Source organism: Formica exsecta, unplaced genomic scaffold (assembly GCF_003651465.1).
Source record: "Formica exsecta isolate Colony F162 unplaced genomic scaffold, ASM365146v1 scaffold116, whole genome shotgun sequence".
NCBI classification, from domain to species: domain Eukaryota; kingdom Metazoa; phylum Arthropoda; class Insecta; order Hymenoptera; family Formicidae; genus Formica; species Formica exsecta.
The window spans coordinates 12,355-32,056 of NW_021848499.1; the positions used below are offsets into that span (position 1 = coordinate 12,355).

Genomic DNA, 19,702 nt, shown 5'->3' on the forward strand with positions numbered 1-19,702 from the left:
TATATATATATATACACACATCACAGCAACAAAATTAGAACATAATCATGGTATCGAGTGGTAGCAACACATTTAATAGCTTATCATAATTTTTGGTTGTTTTTATGAAAGAACAAACATGAAATAATTTCATTAGTGTATTTAGTGATACATTTTAAAGCACTGGCTGAATTCGTCCTGTGATCATATTTAATTTATAAATTTTTTAATGGCTGTATATAATAACAGCAAAGAGCTTGTATTCATCTTTTGCGTAAATCTCTCAATAATATTTTAACATTATAATTATTCTATATCTAATCATGTGCTTCTATATCTAAACTAGTGCTTAATCTTTTTATTTGAAACGGATTATTCAGTTACATTTTTCGTTTCCATCGATTGTTGTTTCCTCTATTATTTTCTTGAGAATTTCAATACTTAACAATATATACACTTAAGAGCATTTGCTGTGTGTTGATTATACAGAGATAATACATAGATATTATAATTCAATTCGAATGAAAGGGACCACAGTACAATCTGTTAATTTATCATTTACGGCATTTTATGGTACTTTTTGAAGTCAGATTTTTAATTAAATTACTTATAATTTACCCATTGTTATCAAACTGTAGGCGATTTGGTCTAAAACGAAGATACATATACTTGTAATAACTGTAATATAGTTGGCAATATAAAGAAAAATTAATTATGCAGTTTATGTTAGAAAGAATTTTTTGCTCTTGAATTTAATCATTTTGAGAACGAAGTATATATACAGAATGCGCACATAAGCATAAATTGTTTCAGTATTTAAATGCTATCATCTTAAGTTATGCTTATGTATATATCTTTTTTTTTCTTCCAATTCCTTATTCGCCCTTTGTCATTAACGTGTGTGCATTAATATAATAAATTAAAAATAATCTTGTACGAAATTGTATTTTTGTTGTACAGCAGTATTGATTTACAGTTACATGTAGTTACATGTAGTTATATGTATGTACATATATATATATGTATATCAGAGACAGATACTCTAACAATACTTGGAGATATTTTCAACACAGTACAATCAAATATGAACATTATTTACAAAATGTACATTAGCAGAATCACATACACACAGAACATAAAGTTTTTAATCAAAACTCATTAATTTGCAAAGAAGCTTCTGTAATTTATTTTGTTTTTCCTTTTTTTTTGAGAAGCCAATTAATACATCAATAACATAAACACACAATCATAGTGTGAATTGAAATATGCTATCAGAACATTTGCAGTTATTGTGAAGATCAATCCAAGTTAAAAGATAATTTACTTGAGATTAATACTATATTGGTTTGTGATTCAATCACCTCTTTACTACTTCTGCTATACTACTTCAAATTGAATGTTTCACAATTTACAAAATCGTTCGAGTATCAAGCGTTCCTTACTAATTTTTAAGTTAATAAAGATAATGCAACATAAAACATTGTATTTTTCAACGCGCATATTATTATTGCTATACCTGTTATATGCAATTCTTCCTATTTCTTATTCAATCTCTATCAACCATTAATAATCGAAAATATTGTGATTTGCTCAGAAAAGAGAATTTTTCTAATATTCGCATTAGAATTATTATTATAATTTCTTATCAAATTTTGTGCAAGTTTTATATAAAAAGTCCTGAATATTATATATATTATATAATATATACATTCGTAAAATTTTTTTAAACAAAAACACGTGTTTATTTCATGTGTATATGCAGATAATTATTCGAGGAAAATTCTAGTATATATTTGTATATTATCTGCACTGCAATGTGTGATATAATATTTGCACATGCAGTATTACAAATTTCTATTTCTCTAATTTTCTGAGATTATTGTATCTTGCAAATGATCCACTTGTAATATCAATCATGATTAAAATTGCAATCTTTTAGCTAAAGAGGCACCTTCTAGAGACTCAAGCAGTTTTCTTTTTAAGCTAGGTCTTTCTTCACGTTGACGTTTAATAGTTGTAGGTAGAGGCAATTTAGGTCCAGGTGTAGGTGCAGGTTTGTTACTGAAATATGGCATCTGCAGTGCTTGATCGCATGTACATCTTTCTAATGGGTTCACATTCAAGAAACTAGCAATTAAATCCAAAAGATCATCACCAGCAGCAGTAAATATATGCTTCAGTGGTGTTCCAGGAAAGGGTTTGAATTGAATGAAATCTGGTAATTCAGTCATTCCCGGCCATGTTTCTTCCGTTGGAGTACCCAGTGTCTAAACAATAGAGAAAATATTCGATGAAGACAACAGAGAAAAATTATATATATATAATAAAATAATTTTTTGATAATTTAAGAATTATAACAATATCCTAAAGATTGATAAAAATATTTTAGTAGATACAAATTACCTGAAATATTCTAGTGAGTTGGTCCAAATCAGATTCACCAGGTAAAAATGGTACCCGTAGCAAAAGTTCAGCTAATATACAACCTATTGCCCACATATCAATTCCAGTTCCATAAAGTCTAGCACCGTAAAGTAATTCAGGTGCTCTGTACCATCTCGTGACAACTTGATGAGTATTTATCCGATTAGGTGATCCAAAAAATTTTGCTAAGCCAAAATCTCCAATTTTTAGAACACCTTCTGAATTTACCAGTAAATTATTTGGTTTTAAATCTCTATGAAGTATCCAATTAAAATGAAGATATTCTAGGCCTTGCAGTGTTTGGATCATGTATGCTTTGATATTTGCTGCAGTTAAAACTATATTGTTATCCTTTATTATTACTTCCAGATCAGTGTCCATAAAATCAAATACTAAGGATACATTGGATTTATGGCCGAAAACATCTGAAGTTGAAATTATACTTATAACAATAAAAATTTATTTTTATGTAAAACTGTATATATAATTATATATTATATTACTGTTTTACTTTTAATAAATTATTAATCAAATCTTTACATTAAAATATAAAAATAACACATACCCAATAAGCCAATGATATTATCATGCTTTAACTCTTGCAGTAATTTGATTTCTCGCAAAGCAGTTCTGTTTATGCCATCTTTGGCTTCTGCACGACTTCCAACTTTGATCTAAAAATATAAACATTAATACAAGTTGATAAAAAATATAAATTATATAAAATATATTTTCTATAATGAAAAAAAGTAACCTTTTTCACAGCAACTATTTTATTCGTTTCTTCATCTTTTGCTTTATAAACTGTGGCAAACTGGAATATATGATAATGTATTTATATTATATTTATAATATTGTGTATAATAAGATCATATATAAGATTATAATCAATATAAACAAATCTACATGTACATATACTATGTGTATTAAACAAGTAAAAGCATTTATTATATATATATGTGTGTGTATATATGTATAATATATAATTTTTATATAATTTTATATAAAATTATGAAAGTGACAAAAAATGTTTTGTAACCTGTCCTTCGCCTAAAAAATCGATTTTCTCGTATCTTCGCACTTTTTCCATTACTGCAAACATTTGTTTCATATACGTGTTTTGCTTTTTTACTACGAATATTTTTAAATAATACGCCCGTTTTACATACTACATACAATATATATTATTTCTCTCGATATCAGAGAAAAGCCTAAAAGAGCGCATGGCCATGCCAGTAACCAGTAATGTCAGAATGGAGACTCAAGCAACACACAAACGCAACACGCAATTAAAAATTAAAGAATTGTGTTCGAAAATCTACTCGTCACATATATACATACAGTAACATTTAATTGACCAATCAGGGCAAAAGACTCTTTGTCCTAATAGGCTAATCAAACGCTACTTTATTCCGAGTAGATTTTAGAACGCACCCTATTGCTTAAGTTCTATTGAAAACACATCTTTTCTCAAGTCGGAGCAATATTTGGTTTTTGGGTCACTTCTGCTAGTTCTGCTTAGAAGTGTTGGAAGTTGGGAGTATGTTTGTTCAAATTCGACAAAAGTTACTGTTTAATACGGTAACGAAATATGGGAAACAGAAGAGATATAGCATCTCCGCTATCAGCGAAGTAAAGGATGAAGTTAAAGACACGGTAGAACCGGTGTATCCACCCATCGAAGAGTTAAACTGGAAAGCTAGGTTGAAGAGGAAGAAGCAAACTTGGCATGAAAAGATCAAGAGTTTAAAAACTGTAGAAGAGAAGCTGTTCGAGTTTAATATGCCACGATATTATGGTTGGAAATCGCTGTTCTTAAATGAACATGTAATACCATACAATTCTTTGTCACATGCACAGTATATTACAAGGACACACATCATCAAAGAGCCTGGTCTTCCAGCATACTACAACAATGTAATTTCCACTGAGCAGTTAGATTGCATTGTACAAGCAATAAAAAATGACATAGAAGATAATATAATCTTTGAACATTGTATCAGAAGGTTGGTATATATTTCTATTATATTTTGTTGCGAATTAAAAGTATTTTTTTATTTATAATATACGGAACCATACAAATGTTCAATTTATCTATTGATTGTTATCTGTTTATTACTAGCTAGTATTATTGACTATTTACAATTATTTATTTGTGCTCAAGTTGCATAGATTTGGAAGTTATTTCTTTTCTTATATGAATATATTATAATGTTGCAGAAGAGAGCATGAAATTGAAACTGGTACATCAGATGAAAATATTGTGAATTTAGAAAAGGAATTGAAAATAAAGAATAATATATGTCAAGGACTCATTCAAAAAATTAATAGAACAATACTGATACATCTCTCTTCTATGTATCCACATTTATTACAAACAGAAGTTGATATCGAGCCGAGATTGGAAGCATCTTGGTTTACTGGTGGTATAGATCCTCCCCCCTTTACAAAGAGATACAGAAAAAGAATTAAAAGTTTGAGAAATTCTATTGACGACCCGGTAGATTTGCCTGTTCAATATCTGGGTCATCCTGCCATGCATTTGAGATATAAGCATCCTTTGAGAGAGATTATTCCTTTAAGCGAATGTACAAATCCAGCTTTGGAGGTACCTACATTTAAGATGTGTCCATTAGTATTGACTTATAGACTTGGTCGGAGACATTTGACTAATATTCCTGGATTCTGGCCTGGTGATGAAAATGAATTTGGATTCTTATCTTATCATAATTGCACAAGTTTGCAAAAAAGATTAAAAAAATATGATGATACATTTGAAGCACTTACTGTACAGGCAATATTAGCATCTTATAGTTGGTTATTGTCACAAGCCTGTTACCAAGGTATCTATATGTTCAATGTTATGTTTTAAATACTAACTTGAATATTAGTTTTATACATATATGTATAAAATTTCAGGTTTTTCTACTTTTAATGATATTACATATCCCTTAACCACTCAAACGGTTATAACAGATGGGCAATGGTGGTCGTTCTTTGTTTACCAACTTAATACTACATTGATACACTCTGAATATGCTGATGAAAATCCAAAACGTAACCTGTGTTGGATCACAAACCCGATAAAATTATTTGATAAGATAGAAAATGAAAAAGTTTATGGTTTAAATGAAGAAGTCCTCAAGACTTTGATTAAGTTTTACACAAATATCCCTGAGGAAAGGATAGGTGTAGATTTGAAACCATATTTAGGGCAATCCATTAAACTAATAGCCAATATAAAAGGTGGTGAAAAAAGAAATTGGCTTGAGAAACAGTATAAGCATCTTGTGTGTAACAGGCCAAGATTAAGGTGTGTAATAACAGTATAAATAATTTTCAAAATATAACATTATAATAATGTTATAATAATATTAACAACATGAAATATTATTTTAATAATTGTGTATATATGAACTATTTTATATCTTAACAAGAATAGAGAATTTAATGACAGTTAATAGGAATATTTATATTTATTAATTTATTATATCTGCAACATATTTTTTTTAGACGAATACCAGAAATATATGATTGGCAAAAGATCTATCTTATACAACATAAAACTCGTCCTATGGATAAGAAACGAGAACCATGGGAATTTGGTATCAGAATATTCAAACGTAGGTTAGATGATCATCAGCCACCCTATATACCGAGATGTTTACGAACGAATCCTAAGAAGAGAAAGATAGGACGATGGGCGAAAACATATTATCCATGATTACAAGTACGTATAACACCACATTGAATGCATAAATATACCAATGATTAAAAGATAATTATATTTATATCAATTTTTATATGTATTTCCATATAACATACAATCCATCTTTATTCCTTATAAAAAAGTTGTACAAAATATTGTACGTTTCGTCCTTTCCTTTAAGAAAACTAAAAAATTTCATAAAGATATTCTCCATTTGTATTTTACATGAGTATACATGTAATATTACTGCTCTGCCAAATATGATATTGTATGGAAAGATCTTGGGGGTAAGTTTATATCTATTATTTTGTTTCCAATCTTATCTTTGATTGTCAAAGCAGCAGAATCATCATCCCTGTAACAAAAAAAAAAAAAAAAAAAAAAAAAAAAAAAAGATAAAGATTTCGGATTATATATTTAAATAAATCTAATGGGTTATCAAGAAAACAAAAATATGCGCCAGTTTAGGAAATAATTCGTAAATTTCATTTTTTACATTCTTTTAAGAATAAACTATATTATTACATATCATGTCGGAATTAGTGATGTAAATAGATTTACTAACTTGTTAACAATCACAACAATAACTCTTTGTTCGGGCGTCAAGAAAGCTATCGATTTAATTTTGTTCTGAAAGAAGGGAAATATTCCTTCTGTGGAAGAAATTCTATAAGAGCCGCCTGGTACAAACTTGCTAAAATGAGAAATTGCATAGAACATAGGCTGTTTATAGAACTGATCTTTCTGCGGTATTACAATAATAGGTGAATCTACATTATTTTCAGCCCAATTTGGCCCACCAATCTCATTGAGCGCTATATTCCAATCTATCCATCCATTCGCCCAATGTGATAAATTCTGGAAATATATTCTCGTGAATTTTACAATTTAAATTTAAAACAAAGTATCTTAAAAAAAAGAAAATATATATATATATACACATATATGATATCATTGTTGTCCTTATATAATGAACTTAACGCATCTTATATAACAAAATTCTGTATAATACCAGATATAAATTGGATTAATTAAGCGATATTATATTTGAACTTTAGTATCTCTAAAAATTTTTAATGTGCATTTAAAGTTAGATGTCCTGGATAGATTCTCATTTTATGCTTATATTAAAAATATTTTTTATTAGCTAATCCAAAAGCAAGCTAAATTCAAAATGAGACCAAATGTCTATATATTTCGGTTTAGAATATAAATTTATTAATTTTAACATATACAAACCTCTATTATATCTAGTATATATCGTTCTCCTCGATTCCATGATCCTAATTGTACCTTTGGTCCGAAAGAATCGGTACCTGAACTACCTGTGAAATGAAAATTATGTAAACATTTTGAGGTTTTTCGAAAAAAGTTATTACAATTTTTTATCATCTTCATTATTAATTGTGGAACATTTAATTACGCTTACCGGTGCATGCCTCGGTCATTATTAAAAACTTGTCCGGATATTTATTATGCGTATCGGTTATTCTGTCTGGTGAAAATACTTCATCTGCATACCAATGGAAGGCAATACCGGAAAATAAATCTTTAGCCTTCTGATTTTCGAACATTATGTCGGGATACCACGGTAATTCGTAACGTTGATCGTCCATTGCCATATAAACGAGATCTTTGTATCCGGACAAAGTCGGAGCTAAATAATTTACGGACCATTCTGCTTCTTCATCGGGCATCCAGAGCATAGCATTGAAAGGGAAGAATGGGATAAGTCCGTCTAATGGCTCGTTGCCGGGCGTTATACCCCATATTTCTATACCACGCTCTTTATACGCATCAAAGAATTTCTTGATGTAATCAGCATAAAGTTGCTTATATTCGGATTTCAAGGCACCTGTTGAATCATTGTGCATTATGTATTTTATATCTCCTAATATTATAACGTCTCATCTGTCTCGCATATTCACAAATAAAAAAAAATTCAATAGTAAAAAAGGCTAATCAGAGCCGGATGCGTGATATAGGCGCAAAACAAGAAACAAATAAAATTAATTATAAGCGCTGTTATATGTGCGATGTGGACGCAAATTAAATTAAATTAATTAAAAATTAAATTAAAATAATTAAAAAAAAATTAATTTTTAAATTATATTTTATTGTTGAAAAAAATATCCACTTGTTAATAGCATTAATAGTTTTGTAAAAAATCCGATTTTCCCGAATAAAATTTTGTACTTTATCGAATCATAATTACCCCACTTTATGTTGTCAGTGTTTTTCATCCAGGCCGGAGCAGACCACGCAGTAGTAAATAGCCTTAGATCGTCTGGATTAGACATAATATTTTTGATATGCTGTAGATACTGGATTTTATAGTCGTCTTCCTTCACAAGGCTGAAATTACTTAATGTAATATCGCCGGGTACGTCGTCGTACGTATATGGTCTCGTCGAGAAGTCTGTACCTGCGATAGGTATGCGGCAATATGTATATCCGATACCAGTGGAACCAAAATACGACCTGAAAATAATTATACGTGAGAGATGATGATATCATGAGAAATGGATTAAATCCCGTTAAATAAATTTGCGGCGATTTCCTAAAATCCGACACACCATTGGTAAATCATTTTACCCCCGAATGGTTTTAGGTTTTATATTTCAATACCAGTTAATACCGTTCAATACCGCGTATCGTTCAATTCTGACATTATATAGAAGTTTGCAAAATAATGACTCTGATAATTCTACTACTATCGCTTGTTCTCTGTGAAGAACACCGGCAAAAGAATATATTTAAAGTTAATTAGAATTGATTATATCATTAATGTTTATTATGATTCTCTTGGTTTTCGTCGCTTTTTAGACAGATATTATTGCTGTTCTTATATAAAACTAGTTATATACTCGAGTAATTGGTGTTGAGTCTCATTACTGAGAGTTCTAATATTGAGTGCAGCGGCATCAGTCATTGCTCCGCCGAATCCAAATATTTTTTGATACTTCTCACTACTGTCCAATGTGAGAACTTTAGTCTCAGACATATTCTTAACTTCATTCTCGGAGAAATTATTAATGGAATATTCCATCATTTTGCCATCTTTGGTGGAAATGTACCAGAGAAACTGGTCCTTTCGCAGTTGCGGCACTTTTATTGTGTCACAATATGTTGAATTACAGATGCACACATTACCATTTTTTCCAAACGAAAGTGGTATGCATCCATCGCCTACAACAAGATAGACAAATTTCAAATTAAATGTTTCAATATTTAAACTATCACGTATACTCTTCTTATCGACAAGCAATGAAAATCTTAAAAAAGATCTGATAACGATAAGATTTTGTAGAAATATTGACTATCCTGTGTCGAGAAAAAAATAACTCTATTCTGTCGTCAAATTAGATTCAGTTGTTTTAATAAGTTCGAATTATAGTGTTGATTATAAACGAGAGTTTTTAAATGAATCGTTTAAAATATATGTTAAAAAAATTTTTTTAATATTCATTTTATGATTCATTGAGTTTTGAAATAGTATGTTAAAGCGATGCAAAATAACTGATATAAATATACCATATTTTCGTTACGTAAAAAAGCATAATGAATGCGATTATTTCGAGATTAGATACACAGAACATAGAACAATTTTATACACAAAAGTTTTCAGAAGATATTTTACATATAACATTTTGTCTCTTCCTTTCTTTTACTTTAAAAAAATGTATTTATCGAAATTTCGAAAAACAAGAAAGTTGTTACATTGCAATATTGATAACGTTTAAATAAAAGAGAACAAAATATGTAACGTCTTTTTCGTGAAAAATTTTATTGTCGTGATGATTTAAAAAACTTTTCACGTTCAAAAATAAAATGTCATGCACGTATTGAAGCATATTGCGTATATTGAACATTACTTACCTTTCACTGCAACAAAGGTGACAATCAGAATTATAGCACGCAGCATTTTTAATAAGACGACCAATTTGTTATTAATCTGAGAATGTACGATAAAGTATATTAATCTCTTTTGATTCCAAAAGAAATACTTATCATTGATTGTAAAAAATCTTATAGTCACATTATCACAGTATATCTGTTTGCGTACGTGATGATTGTGCGATATTATTCTAACTGCACATATTGCGATAACAGTCATCGAGCCAGTCAAAAGACCGTGTGTGTGTGTGTGTGTATGTTATTTATTGTTACTCACCATGTTTTATTTAATCGACAGTGTTTCATTCCGTATTTTTCTAATAATGTGTATATTTATATATAAAAGCATTACTGCGCGTTTACTTTCACTTCTATTTTATCGCATTTTTCGTAACCGTAAGCGAAGCGTTTCATTTATCTTTTCACAACTTACGTTACGAGTACGTACACGATTTTCGACGAGAGAGAATATTAGATGTAAAATCGATTAATCCCTAACTCAGATAAATTTTAAGTTTTCATGTGAATTTGCACAAAATCTAAGGACTCTCTCTAGACTGAAGGAAGGATTATTTGCACTTTGAAATTTATTAATTTGGCTTTAAAGAAGGTTTCTCTATTTTATGTTTCTATATATTTGGTTTTTGTCCGCTATATATCGTACCTGAATATACCTTCAAATTTCACTATTCTTGATGCAGAAGCGTTACTATTCTCGGTTCCGCAGTGGTTCTTCTAGTTAATAACTGAAGAATAATGCAACGTTATTTGTAACGGTAATCATATGCCTATCGGCACATGGTGATAAACTGTTTCCACGAATTTATCAGTAATAAGACTTTAACTAATACACATTTTATTATTTTAAGAAACAAGGTTGAATTGTTCTGACTTGCATTGAATTTGTATTTACATTATGTTTAACAATATACAAAATGTGAGAGATCTTTATACTGTCATTATATCATTAAACGAGTTGATATAAGGTATATTTATAAGTAATAGCTTAAACTCAAAATTGTGGTTAGCTGCTACGTTTATTACATATATACTGAATTTTTCAAGAGGGCAATTCAAGGAAAAAAAATCAAGTTGCAATATAAAAATATTATTGCCAATTGTGTTGTGTGTTGCTAACAATATATTTATGTTAATTCGATGCAAATGTCTTATAAATACATTGAAATTATGCAAAATATATAATAATTTATCGTATATCATACATTTTTTAAGAATATTTTCAAAAATTTACATATTATTAAAGATAAAAGCGCTTTTGGGCTCGAAATTTCACTAATGGGAACGCCGTACTTGTATGGCATAATTTAATATCCTCTTGTAGTCCATTAACTTGTAGTATAATAATGACATATTATCCAAAGATTTGGATAACAATAGGCTCCAGGATGTAAAAATTTAGTTTAATTAGTGTAAATACTAATTGGAAACGGGGGTTAATTGTTTATTCATGTTATAAAATTAATTATATTAAATATCACAACATACATTGCTAAAAGTATTAATCGTTCTATTGCCGTTTTGTTGAATGCTTGTCTTCTGAAATTGATTCTTCAATTATAACAAAGTTTTAATTTTGAAATGTTCAAGATTTTTTTAAAATTTTGCCATTATGAATGGCTTTGTATTTATAATTGAGAATATTATTCTTTAAATCATATCCGAGAGAGAGAGAAAGAGAGAGAGAGAGAGAGAGAGAGAGTGACAGACAGACAGACAGAGAGAAAGAGAGAGTCTAGAGAGAGAGAGAGAGAGAGAGAGAGAGAGAGAGAGACAGACAGAGAGAAAGAGAGAGTCTAGAGAGAGAGAGAGAGAGAGAGAGAGTGACAGACAGACAGACAGAGAGAAAGAGAGAGTCTAGAGAGAGAGAGAGAGAGAGAGAGAGTGACAGACAGACAGACAGAGAGAAAGAGAGAGTCTAGAGAGAGAGAGAGAGAGAGAGAGAGTGACAGACAGACAGACAGAGAGAAAGAGAGAGTCTAGAGAGAGAGAGAGAGAGAGAGAGAGTGACAGACAGACAGACAGAGAGAAAGAGAGAGTCTAGAGAGAGAGAGAGAGAGAGAGAGAGTGACAGACAGACAGACAGAGAGAAAGAGAGAGTCTAGAGAGAGAGAGAGAGAGAGAGAGAGTGACAGACAGAGAGAGAGAGAGAGAGAGAGAGAGAGAGAGATTTGTCTATTGGACATCGTTGTTCATTTTTTTTTCAATAAGTAATCATTTCATCAATTTTTATAATATTATAGTATATACTTTGTTGTGTATGTCCTTAAAAATTCATTCATAAAAGTTTTCTCAACCGCAATGAAAATATATCTTGTTTCGCGATAGAGAGCAATCTGAATTCATATCTTCAAAAATTCTGCAAAATCTTCGAATTCGTGTGCAAGTTTCACCAACAGATCCTCACTTTATTTTTATAAACTTCTATCTCAGAAAATGTTTTGTCCAAATATATTTTGGAAGACTATTAATTTTGTTACAAAATTATAATATATAATAAAGATGAGCAAATAGCTTGAGAATTATACGATCAGGGTTCTTTCGAGTTTCAGGCCTTAATTTTGTTGAATCGACGGAACTATGATATACCTATTGCGAAGTTAATCGAGATAATTACGAACGTAAGCGGTAATCAAACGTTATTTGCTCCTCGTTACGCCGTAGCTCGCTTTTGCAAGAGTTTTTTTGTAATTAACTTCTCCCCGCGAAATATCGCACCGCCGCCGCCTCTTCCGACCGCGCACGTAAGTTTTTGCCTTTCACTTTGCCAACTTTTTTATATGTATCTGTCGTGAAATTAGACTGCCGTTAGATAGATAAAGCTGAAGAATTTAAGCGGGTATGAAAAAGAGATACGCTGTGCGCATGACAATTGTTTTTAATTTAAGAGAGAGCCATATAGGAAAAAATGAAATAAACTTTTGAATCAACTTGATACTTATTATCGTTAGTGCTTTAAGAACATGTAGTTCTATAGAGATTCATACTCAGTACATTCTCGCTAAATTTTCGGTACGCGAGACATAATCTCGACCAGGACGAGTCAGCCGTCATCGTTGTCATCATTCTCATCGTCGTCGGCGATGGAAACGACGGCATGAGATAAAGGATAAAGGATTTGAGAAGTGTGACATATTCAATTTTGTAGCAAAGCGATACGTCTCTCCCGTTGAGTGTCGCGCGGTCGCTCGCGTGCGGAACTGTCGCAGCCGCATCTCTCACTCGGAGAAACGCTTATCCGCTACGGCCGTGAGATCTCGGCTTTTTGCGAGACACGCAACGAAATTTACGAGGTGGTATCGTCATTTTCGTCACGTAGCCGCACGTCGATGAACGGGACGTGCCGCTACGTCTGTTCGGCATCGTCGTCGTCGTCGTCGTCGTCGTCGTCGCCCCGAAACGCAGGAAATTGAAAACACTAAGGCGCGCGACCCCGATACCTCTCGCACGTACAAATGCAGATTCGCTCGTGCGTTTCGAGCATATGCTTGCAGATTTCCCGCGGGATTCGCCAATGCAATTTTGCACGTATCTGTTAAATCTTCGTAGATTTGCAAAGCTTACGCGTCTCTTGCGCCATGATTACGTCTCTTAATTACAAATGGACGCTTCCGCCGTGTAAAATTCTTTATTTACACTGAAAGCTCTGAAACTCTTATTTGACAAATTATACAATCTGTAAAGCTAATTTTCCACAACGTCATAAAGCAAGAAATAGGAATGATGCGTTTTCATAGTTCGTTGCAAAATGTACGGTATAGTAAAATAGGTCGTTTGGAAAATAGTGATCGATGTTAAACTTCGGTCTCAGTGAAATATAACTCTTAAGCTTATAAAAAAATATTTATAAACGCCGGAAAGTAAATTGTCAAATAATATGCGATATTAAACGAACAAAAAGAAAGCCAAGATTTATTTACAAACATGTAATTAATTAAAAACAGTGCTAATGGACATCTGTCCAATCGGATCTTAATGATTGATAAATGGCATATAAGCGTGAAATTTTGTTATATATCGATGGTACCGAATACGATTGATGGTGATATAATTCTCGTCCCGTACACAGCAGTATATATTTTAATATAACTATATTGGAGATGTTTGGTACAATTGACACGGAATTCCGTGCCGTATGTGATGAACTGCAATGTTCATCGCAATTAGAAAGGCGGATGCGAGACAATCTCTGCTCATGTTGTCATATGATATCGAGTGCCTGTATATGCCGAGGTTGCAAACATTGCTCCTCCCTTTGATTGCGCGAATAAAGATGATAATATCGGGGTAATAATATCGATATAATGTATCAGCATCTATAATCTTGTATATAACTTGCATTTAAAGTTTTTTAACTTGTATTATAATTCGTATTTTAACTAATAATATGAATATTATAGATTTTTGTGCGGAGACCCTATAATAATTTAAATATCTTTGTAAACGCGAAAAATTTTTTACCTTGTAATGCTCTATGGGGGTAAGTACTGCTGTCGCGATATGCGAATCGATCGGTATGCAAATTCGTATTTGTCGGCAGATAGTTAAAATTAATAATGACGCGTGAAAGGTACGAATTATATTAATGGACTATACATCGGTGAGAATGCGTTGATTCGCGCGAAATTTATTGCTCGCACTTATCGTTGAAAATTTTGGGCGGAATTCGTTCGATTCACGCATCATTTAACAGGATGCATTGTGCATTGTCAACTGGATAATTCGGCGAATCATTCTATCGCTCGTGCAAAATATACAAAATTTAGAGATGTGGCAGGGCGCGATACAAACTTATGAACAGCATCCGCGGAAATAATAACGACACCGTGTCGGAAATAATTGAGGGCGTACTGCGAAATCTCGCCGTATGCGAATTGCAATCCGTATTTCGAGAATCTCATTTGTATTGCGCGTGATTCGTTTTTCGACTACACTCGGGAGATGTAAATTACACGATATTATTGAAATCAGTAGACTGAACCGTTAACTGCAGCTGAGCTGCATGCAGGATGTCATCGGTTGCACATGTGGCTGGTGCGTTACGAAGAAAAAAAGGCAGGAAGAAAGAGAAAGGGAGACAGAGAGAGAAAGGGAGACGGAGAGAGAAGGATAGAGAGAGAGAGAGCATTTCGCAAATGCGGATGCATTTTGCCATTTTATTTCATCCTCCAAGCGGCCCCTGCATTCCGTGTTCACTTCATTTTATTTATCGACTGCATCCAGTCTCTTGCACACATTCATCGTTTTATAATGGCAAAATCAGCGTTGACATATAAACGCTTTTACATTATAGATCGGCTGAGTTTTTTGAATAATCTATTCGACAACAAAACTGTCTGTTATAAATTGACAATATTCGACAGCCCAAACAAGATTTTCATAAATAGACAAGAGAGATATGAAATTGTTTCAAATTCTATTTAAATAGATAATTTTGCTGAAAAAATACTATAATTTTTTATTTAATTGAATTTAACGAAGCAATTCATAAAATATATAGATGATTTTATATTTAGACAATAATGCGGTAATAAAAGATAAAGTAATAAATGATAATTATTTATTTTTGGGGTAATTCCGTCACAAAGATATATGACAATTGAATATGTATGGTCTAGTTACAACTAGTTATCGCTGTGGAAAATATATGGAAGCACGAATGACGTACCAAATGTTTTATGTAAGACTTTGGTACAAAGTTTAATAACCATTTCTATTGTCATATATATATATATATATACTATTGTTACGTAAAATTTGACAGGAACTTATGAAAGCTTTCGGATTTTCAAATAATTTCTTTTTTTTTTGTAAAATATTAATTTCTTTTCTTTGGTCCCTCTCTCTTTCTCTTAAAGACATACAGATTGAATTTGTATTTAAAGTGATAGTTTCTATATAAGAAAACGTATTTTATCATCTTCTATATAAGTTATACTTTCAAGAAATTGTTGCCAGATTTCTTGTTCTTATAAAATTTAATATTCTTCGAATCTTTAATTTATGCTTTTCAAATTAGGGCTGTCAATCTTTCAAGGCATACGTTCGGAATTTCCAGTATTACTGAATAGTGGTGCTTCGATCGGCAGCATTGCAATTCACGATGATTGAATAAACTCACATTCATTATTATCCACGAATTTTGTAAATATATCTGAGAGTTATATTGAGAATTTTCATAGATGTTGAAAACATTATTAGGAAATATTATTTTTATAAAGAGCGACCATTCAGATATAGAATAAATAAACTCGTCTGTCGAAAGCATATTTTGTATATTTCTTTATTAAAACAATTCACCGTTCATCACTCACGATTAAATTCGCGATTCGCGGCCGGACACTTCCGTAAACATGCCGAACGCAAATCCGCATTACAGAATAGAATGTTACGGTGGACGAAATCGGACGGGCGTCATAACACGCACTCTATTGCCTGCCGACAGCTGCTTTGCATAGCCGCTTCAGATTGCATCAATGCGTATTTTGTTTAACCATAAAACGCCGTCTATTCCGCTGATATTTGACCGTGATTTTCGTCCCGAATACCGCGCAACTAAAATGACAACTTCCCGAAACAACCGAAAAATAATTTTTACTTGCGATAAGTTTATGATAATTGTAATGGAACATTGTTTCGAAATGACGAATATACTTCTACTAGTGGAGGAAAAAATGGAGATGATGCTGTGCTTAACATGTTATAATACTAATTACACAAGCATTGTGTATTAAACAAATGCGCGATTCATTTTATGTTATTACATCTCGAGCAACATCATATCTTTATTAGTGATCTTCGAATACGCGATGTGACTCAGATGCGCGTTACGTAATTTCTTTCAGCAATATAATATTTATTCGAAGAAGAATCTGTATGTTTCGCGCGCCTTTATTTTTGTGCGTTGCCTCATACATGATTGTGATATATATATATATCTTGATATATGTATATATCTTGATTCTAAAATTATATAACTATAATTAACTACACGCGTAGCCGCATCTCGGATTACTAACATAATCGGATAACGCAATGCGCTATACATATATAGCAATTCGAGTGCAAATTTTAGCCGTTCGATCCATTCCCTTAAAATTACCGGCAGCAAATCGAAAACCGATATGCCGAGCTGCCTTCGAGATGAATCGTTATCTCCTCTTCACCGAAAATAAAATTCCGGTCTCATCGTCGCACCTTCTTTTCTAGGATTAAGGAAAGAAGGACACCCCTGTTCTTCCCATGCACAGAACCCTGCGGGCATCAAGCGAACCGCGATTTCTTTTGGAGATCGACGATAAATCAAGCTTAAAATTGCTTTCGCGCTATTCTCGATTATTCGTCCCCTTCGAAAGCGCCGTTTCCTTATAATAGGCTTGCAGAATATTTTGGACACCCCAGCAGTTCTACACTATCTTTCGGTAAAATTGAAACATCGCAAAAGATTCGATTAACTCGCGCTATTTTTTGCGGCTAGATTCGATAACTCTGCAAAATTCAGATCAATCTTTGTGTTAATTTCCTTGTTTAATTTAATATTATGCCATTTGGTCTGTCCGGAGAAACAACGTTTTACCATTTTCTATAGTTTTCAATGAATGATAATTATAAAATTACTCAATTCTGCATATGTGAAACATGAAAAGTTTTATTTATTAAATTTGACTTTTTATTTGCGCCATTATTCTTAAAATTAAAGAGCTTTTGATTATATATATTATACATATATTATACATATAATATTGATTATATTATATATTAAAATTATTTATATTAAAGTTTGTTAGATGACAAACGTAGAGAAATTTGTCTTATCAACAATCAAAAGCTATTTGCAGCTATTAAAAGCTTTTTTTTCTTTCTTTTCTATGCATTATCGATTTGTGAGGTAATCTACGTTTTAATTATTAATGCTATAAATATGCGTGGTGACATCAGTGACGCGATAAGCATACAATATGTGTATAATAAATAATAATACGTGTTAAGTAGAAATATCGTACCTGATGATTTCAAGAGAAAAAAATTTCCGATACTCCGTATCAGAGACGCAGCTTGAGGAAAGTGCTGGTCTCTCAAGATAAGTTGAAAAGGCCGATTGCGTAATGCTGTCGTAGGTGATCCGTTTTCTTCGTCAGCGTGACGGCGCGCGGATGCTTCGTTGAATTCCCCTTGAAATTGCTTCCCGGTATACGTCCTGCCTTTTGTAACAGCACACTGAACAGCTTGTTCCGGCGGGCAGACAGCTCGATAAGTGGCTACGATACGAATGAGGAATCTCCGCGCGGTGCGGCTTTGTATAAGTCGGTGGCTACATTGAAGTATACGGTTACGACGGTAGCGGGCTCAATAATACATCAAAAACATGAATAGTTTAGAACAATAAATGATGAAAGCTGCAGAAAATTTGTATTTCAGTTGCTTTTAAATTCTTATAAAAAATCACATTATTATTTGTTGAAATTTTGTGTTAAATAAAGATTTTATTTAACATATAAGAGGAAAGAACATGCGGGGATTTTTATGGAATAGAAAAGATTTCATTTTCTTTTCCAAAGAGCAGACATACCTAAGGTCGGCGCTGATATGCGATGTATATGACCTGTAAAAATGGCAGATTTTCCGAAAGAAGGGTAGTGACGATTTGACGTACATATAAAGTGATAACATTATCTTTGGAAAAAAAGTTTCCCCGGAATAAATAGATGACAGTATTTCTTTACGGATCTTACCCTCTAAAAACATGCAAATATATATCCATCTTACATCCTAGACATCTTATATGCATAGAGTAATATGAATAACAGAATATAAAGATATGCGTAAAGCAAAGATATAGTTAAAATATTTGTTATAAGAGAAATACATGAAAATGCAAGTTTTTAAATAACTCATGCAAGTAAATTGTTTTTTTAAGCTCACATTAATGCGTGATATTTCTTTCTATTTGAACAAAACACGGATATTCATCAAACGTAATAAAGTAATAAAAATTTCAGTCTATTTTCATTAATCATTTGGTTATTTTTATCGTAATTAGCATGATAATTAGCATTCTCTCTATGGCTGTTTGCGCGTTGTAATTAGATATAACGACACAATGATGCAATTACAGGCGGTAAACGCAGCGAAAAGCTACGCATCGTCAAGTGCGTGCCTCTCTAGTAACAGGATGCATCTATTTGTTACGGAAATCGACTAGACGCCTTTGTGATACGATTGCCAATGATACATCAATCTATCGACGCGAATGAAACCAGCGCGGTACGATGTCACTCCAAACGTCGCTATGTAATGACAACTCACGCGAATAATCGCGTTTGTCGCGCATACTTTTTATTTTATTTTTTTTTTTTATTGAATGAATACGGGAACCATTCTTATATTATTTGCATACGTCTGGTTAGAAAAATAATTTTTGAAAATACGGAAAATACTTGGGTTGAATCTTCTTATGTGACAGAAAGAAATCTGAAATGTTTTAATAAATTGAGTTATAGGTATATTAATCAGAAAATAATGAATCGTTTATTTTAGAAAGAGATCTTTTCCATTATCGAAAATAGACATTTTACTATACACAATTTTTTTTCACGTAGACATATTAATAATAATAATTAAAATAATAAAAGCATTCTATTACTTCCTGGTTCTATTGTTCTTTCTATACTAATA

The 19,702-nt window shown here is 31.9% G+C and overlaps 3 protein-coding genes across 7 annotated transcripts; 1 reads left to right on the top strand and 2 right to left on the bottom strand.

Annotated features, from left to right (window-relative positions):
- Positions 1-863: 863 nt before the first annotated feature.
- Positions 864-3,685, bottom strand: LOC115238956 (cyclin-dependent kinase 7). The gene is made up of 5 exons (XM_029813205.1): positions 3,443-3,685; positions 3,158-3,217; positions 2,969-3,077; positions 2,383-2,828; positions 864-2,246 (listed from the first exon to the last, which is right to left on the bottom strand). Exons 1-5 carry the CDS (start codon positions 3,512-3,514, stop codon positions 1,899-1,901), a joined length of 1,035 nt encoding a protein of 344 aa, XP_029669065.1. The 5' UTR covers positions 3,515-3,685; the 3' UTR covers positions 864-1,898.
- Positions 3,686-3,850: 165 nt separating this feature from the next.
- LOC115238934 (39S ribosomal protein S30, mitochondrial) lies at positions 3,851-8,683 on the top strand. Of its 2 annotated transcripts, none has more exons than XM_029813146.1 (5): positions 3,851-4,409; positions 4,624-5,246; positions 5,323-5,716; positions 5,917-6,133; positions 6,898-7,054. In XM_029813146.1, exons 1-4 carry the CDS (start codon positions 3,946-3,948, stop codon positions 6,125-6,127), a joined length of 1,692 nt encoding a protein of 563 aa, XP_029669006.1. In that variant the 5' UTR covers positions 3,851-3,945; the 3' UTR covers positions 6,128-6,133; positions 6,898-7,054. The 2 variants fall into 2 exon arrangements, with proteins under 2 accessions (XP_029669006.1, XP_029668999.1); XM_029813139.1 differs by lacking the exon at positions 6,898-7,054 and adding an exon at positions 8,346-8,683 and having other exon boundaries at positions 3,852-4,409.
- Positions 6,175-18,285, bottom strand: LOC115238944 (lysosomal acid glucosylceramidase-like). 4 transcript variants are annotated; one of them, XM_029813172.1, is made up of 8 exons: positions 18,031-18,285; positions 9,992-10,067; positions 8,980-9,301; positions 8,328-8,593; positions 7,542-7,967; positions 7,352-7,437; positions 6,678-6,970; positions 6,175-6,467 (listed from the first exon to the last, which is right to left on the bottom strand). In XM_029813172.1, the coding sequence occupies exons 2-8, from the start codon at positions 10,035-10,037 to the stop codon at positions 6,356-6,358; spliced, it is 1,551 nt and encodes a 516-aa protein (XP_029669032.1). In that variant the 5' UTR covers positions 10,038-10,067; positions 18,031-18,285; the 3' UTR covers positions 6,175-6,355. The 4 variants fall into 4 exon arrangements, with proteins under 4 accessions (XP_029669032.1, XP_029669041.1, XP_029669021.1 ...); XM_029813181.1 differs by lacking the exon at positions 18,031-18,285 and adding an exon at positions 10,684-10,944; XM_029813161.1 differs by lacking the exon at positions 18,031-18,285 and adding an exon at positions 10,674-10,944.
- Between the last annotated feature and the right edge of the window lie 1,417 nt (positions 18,286-19,702).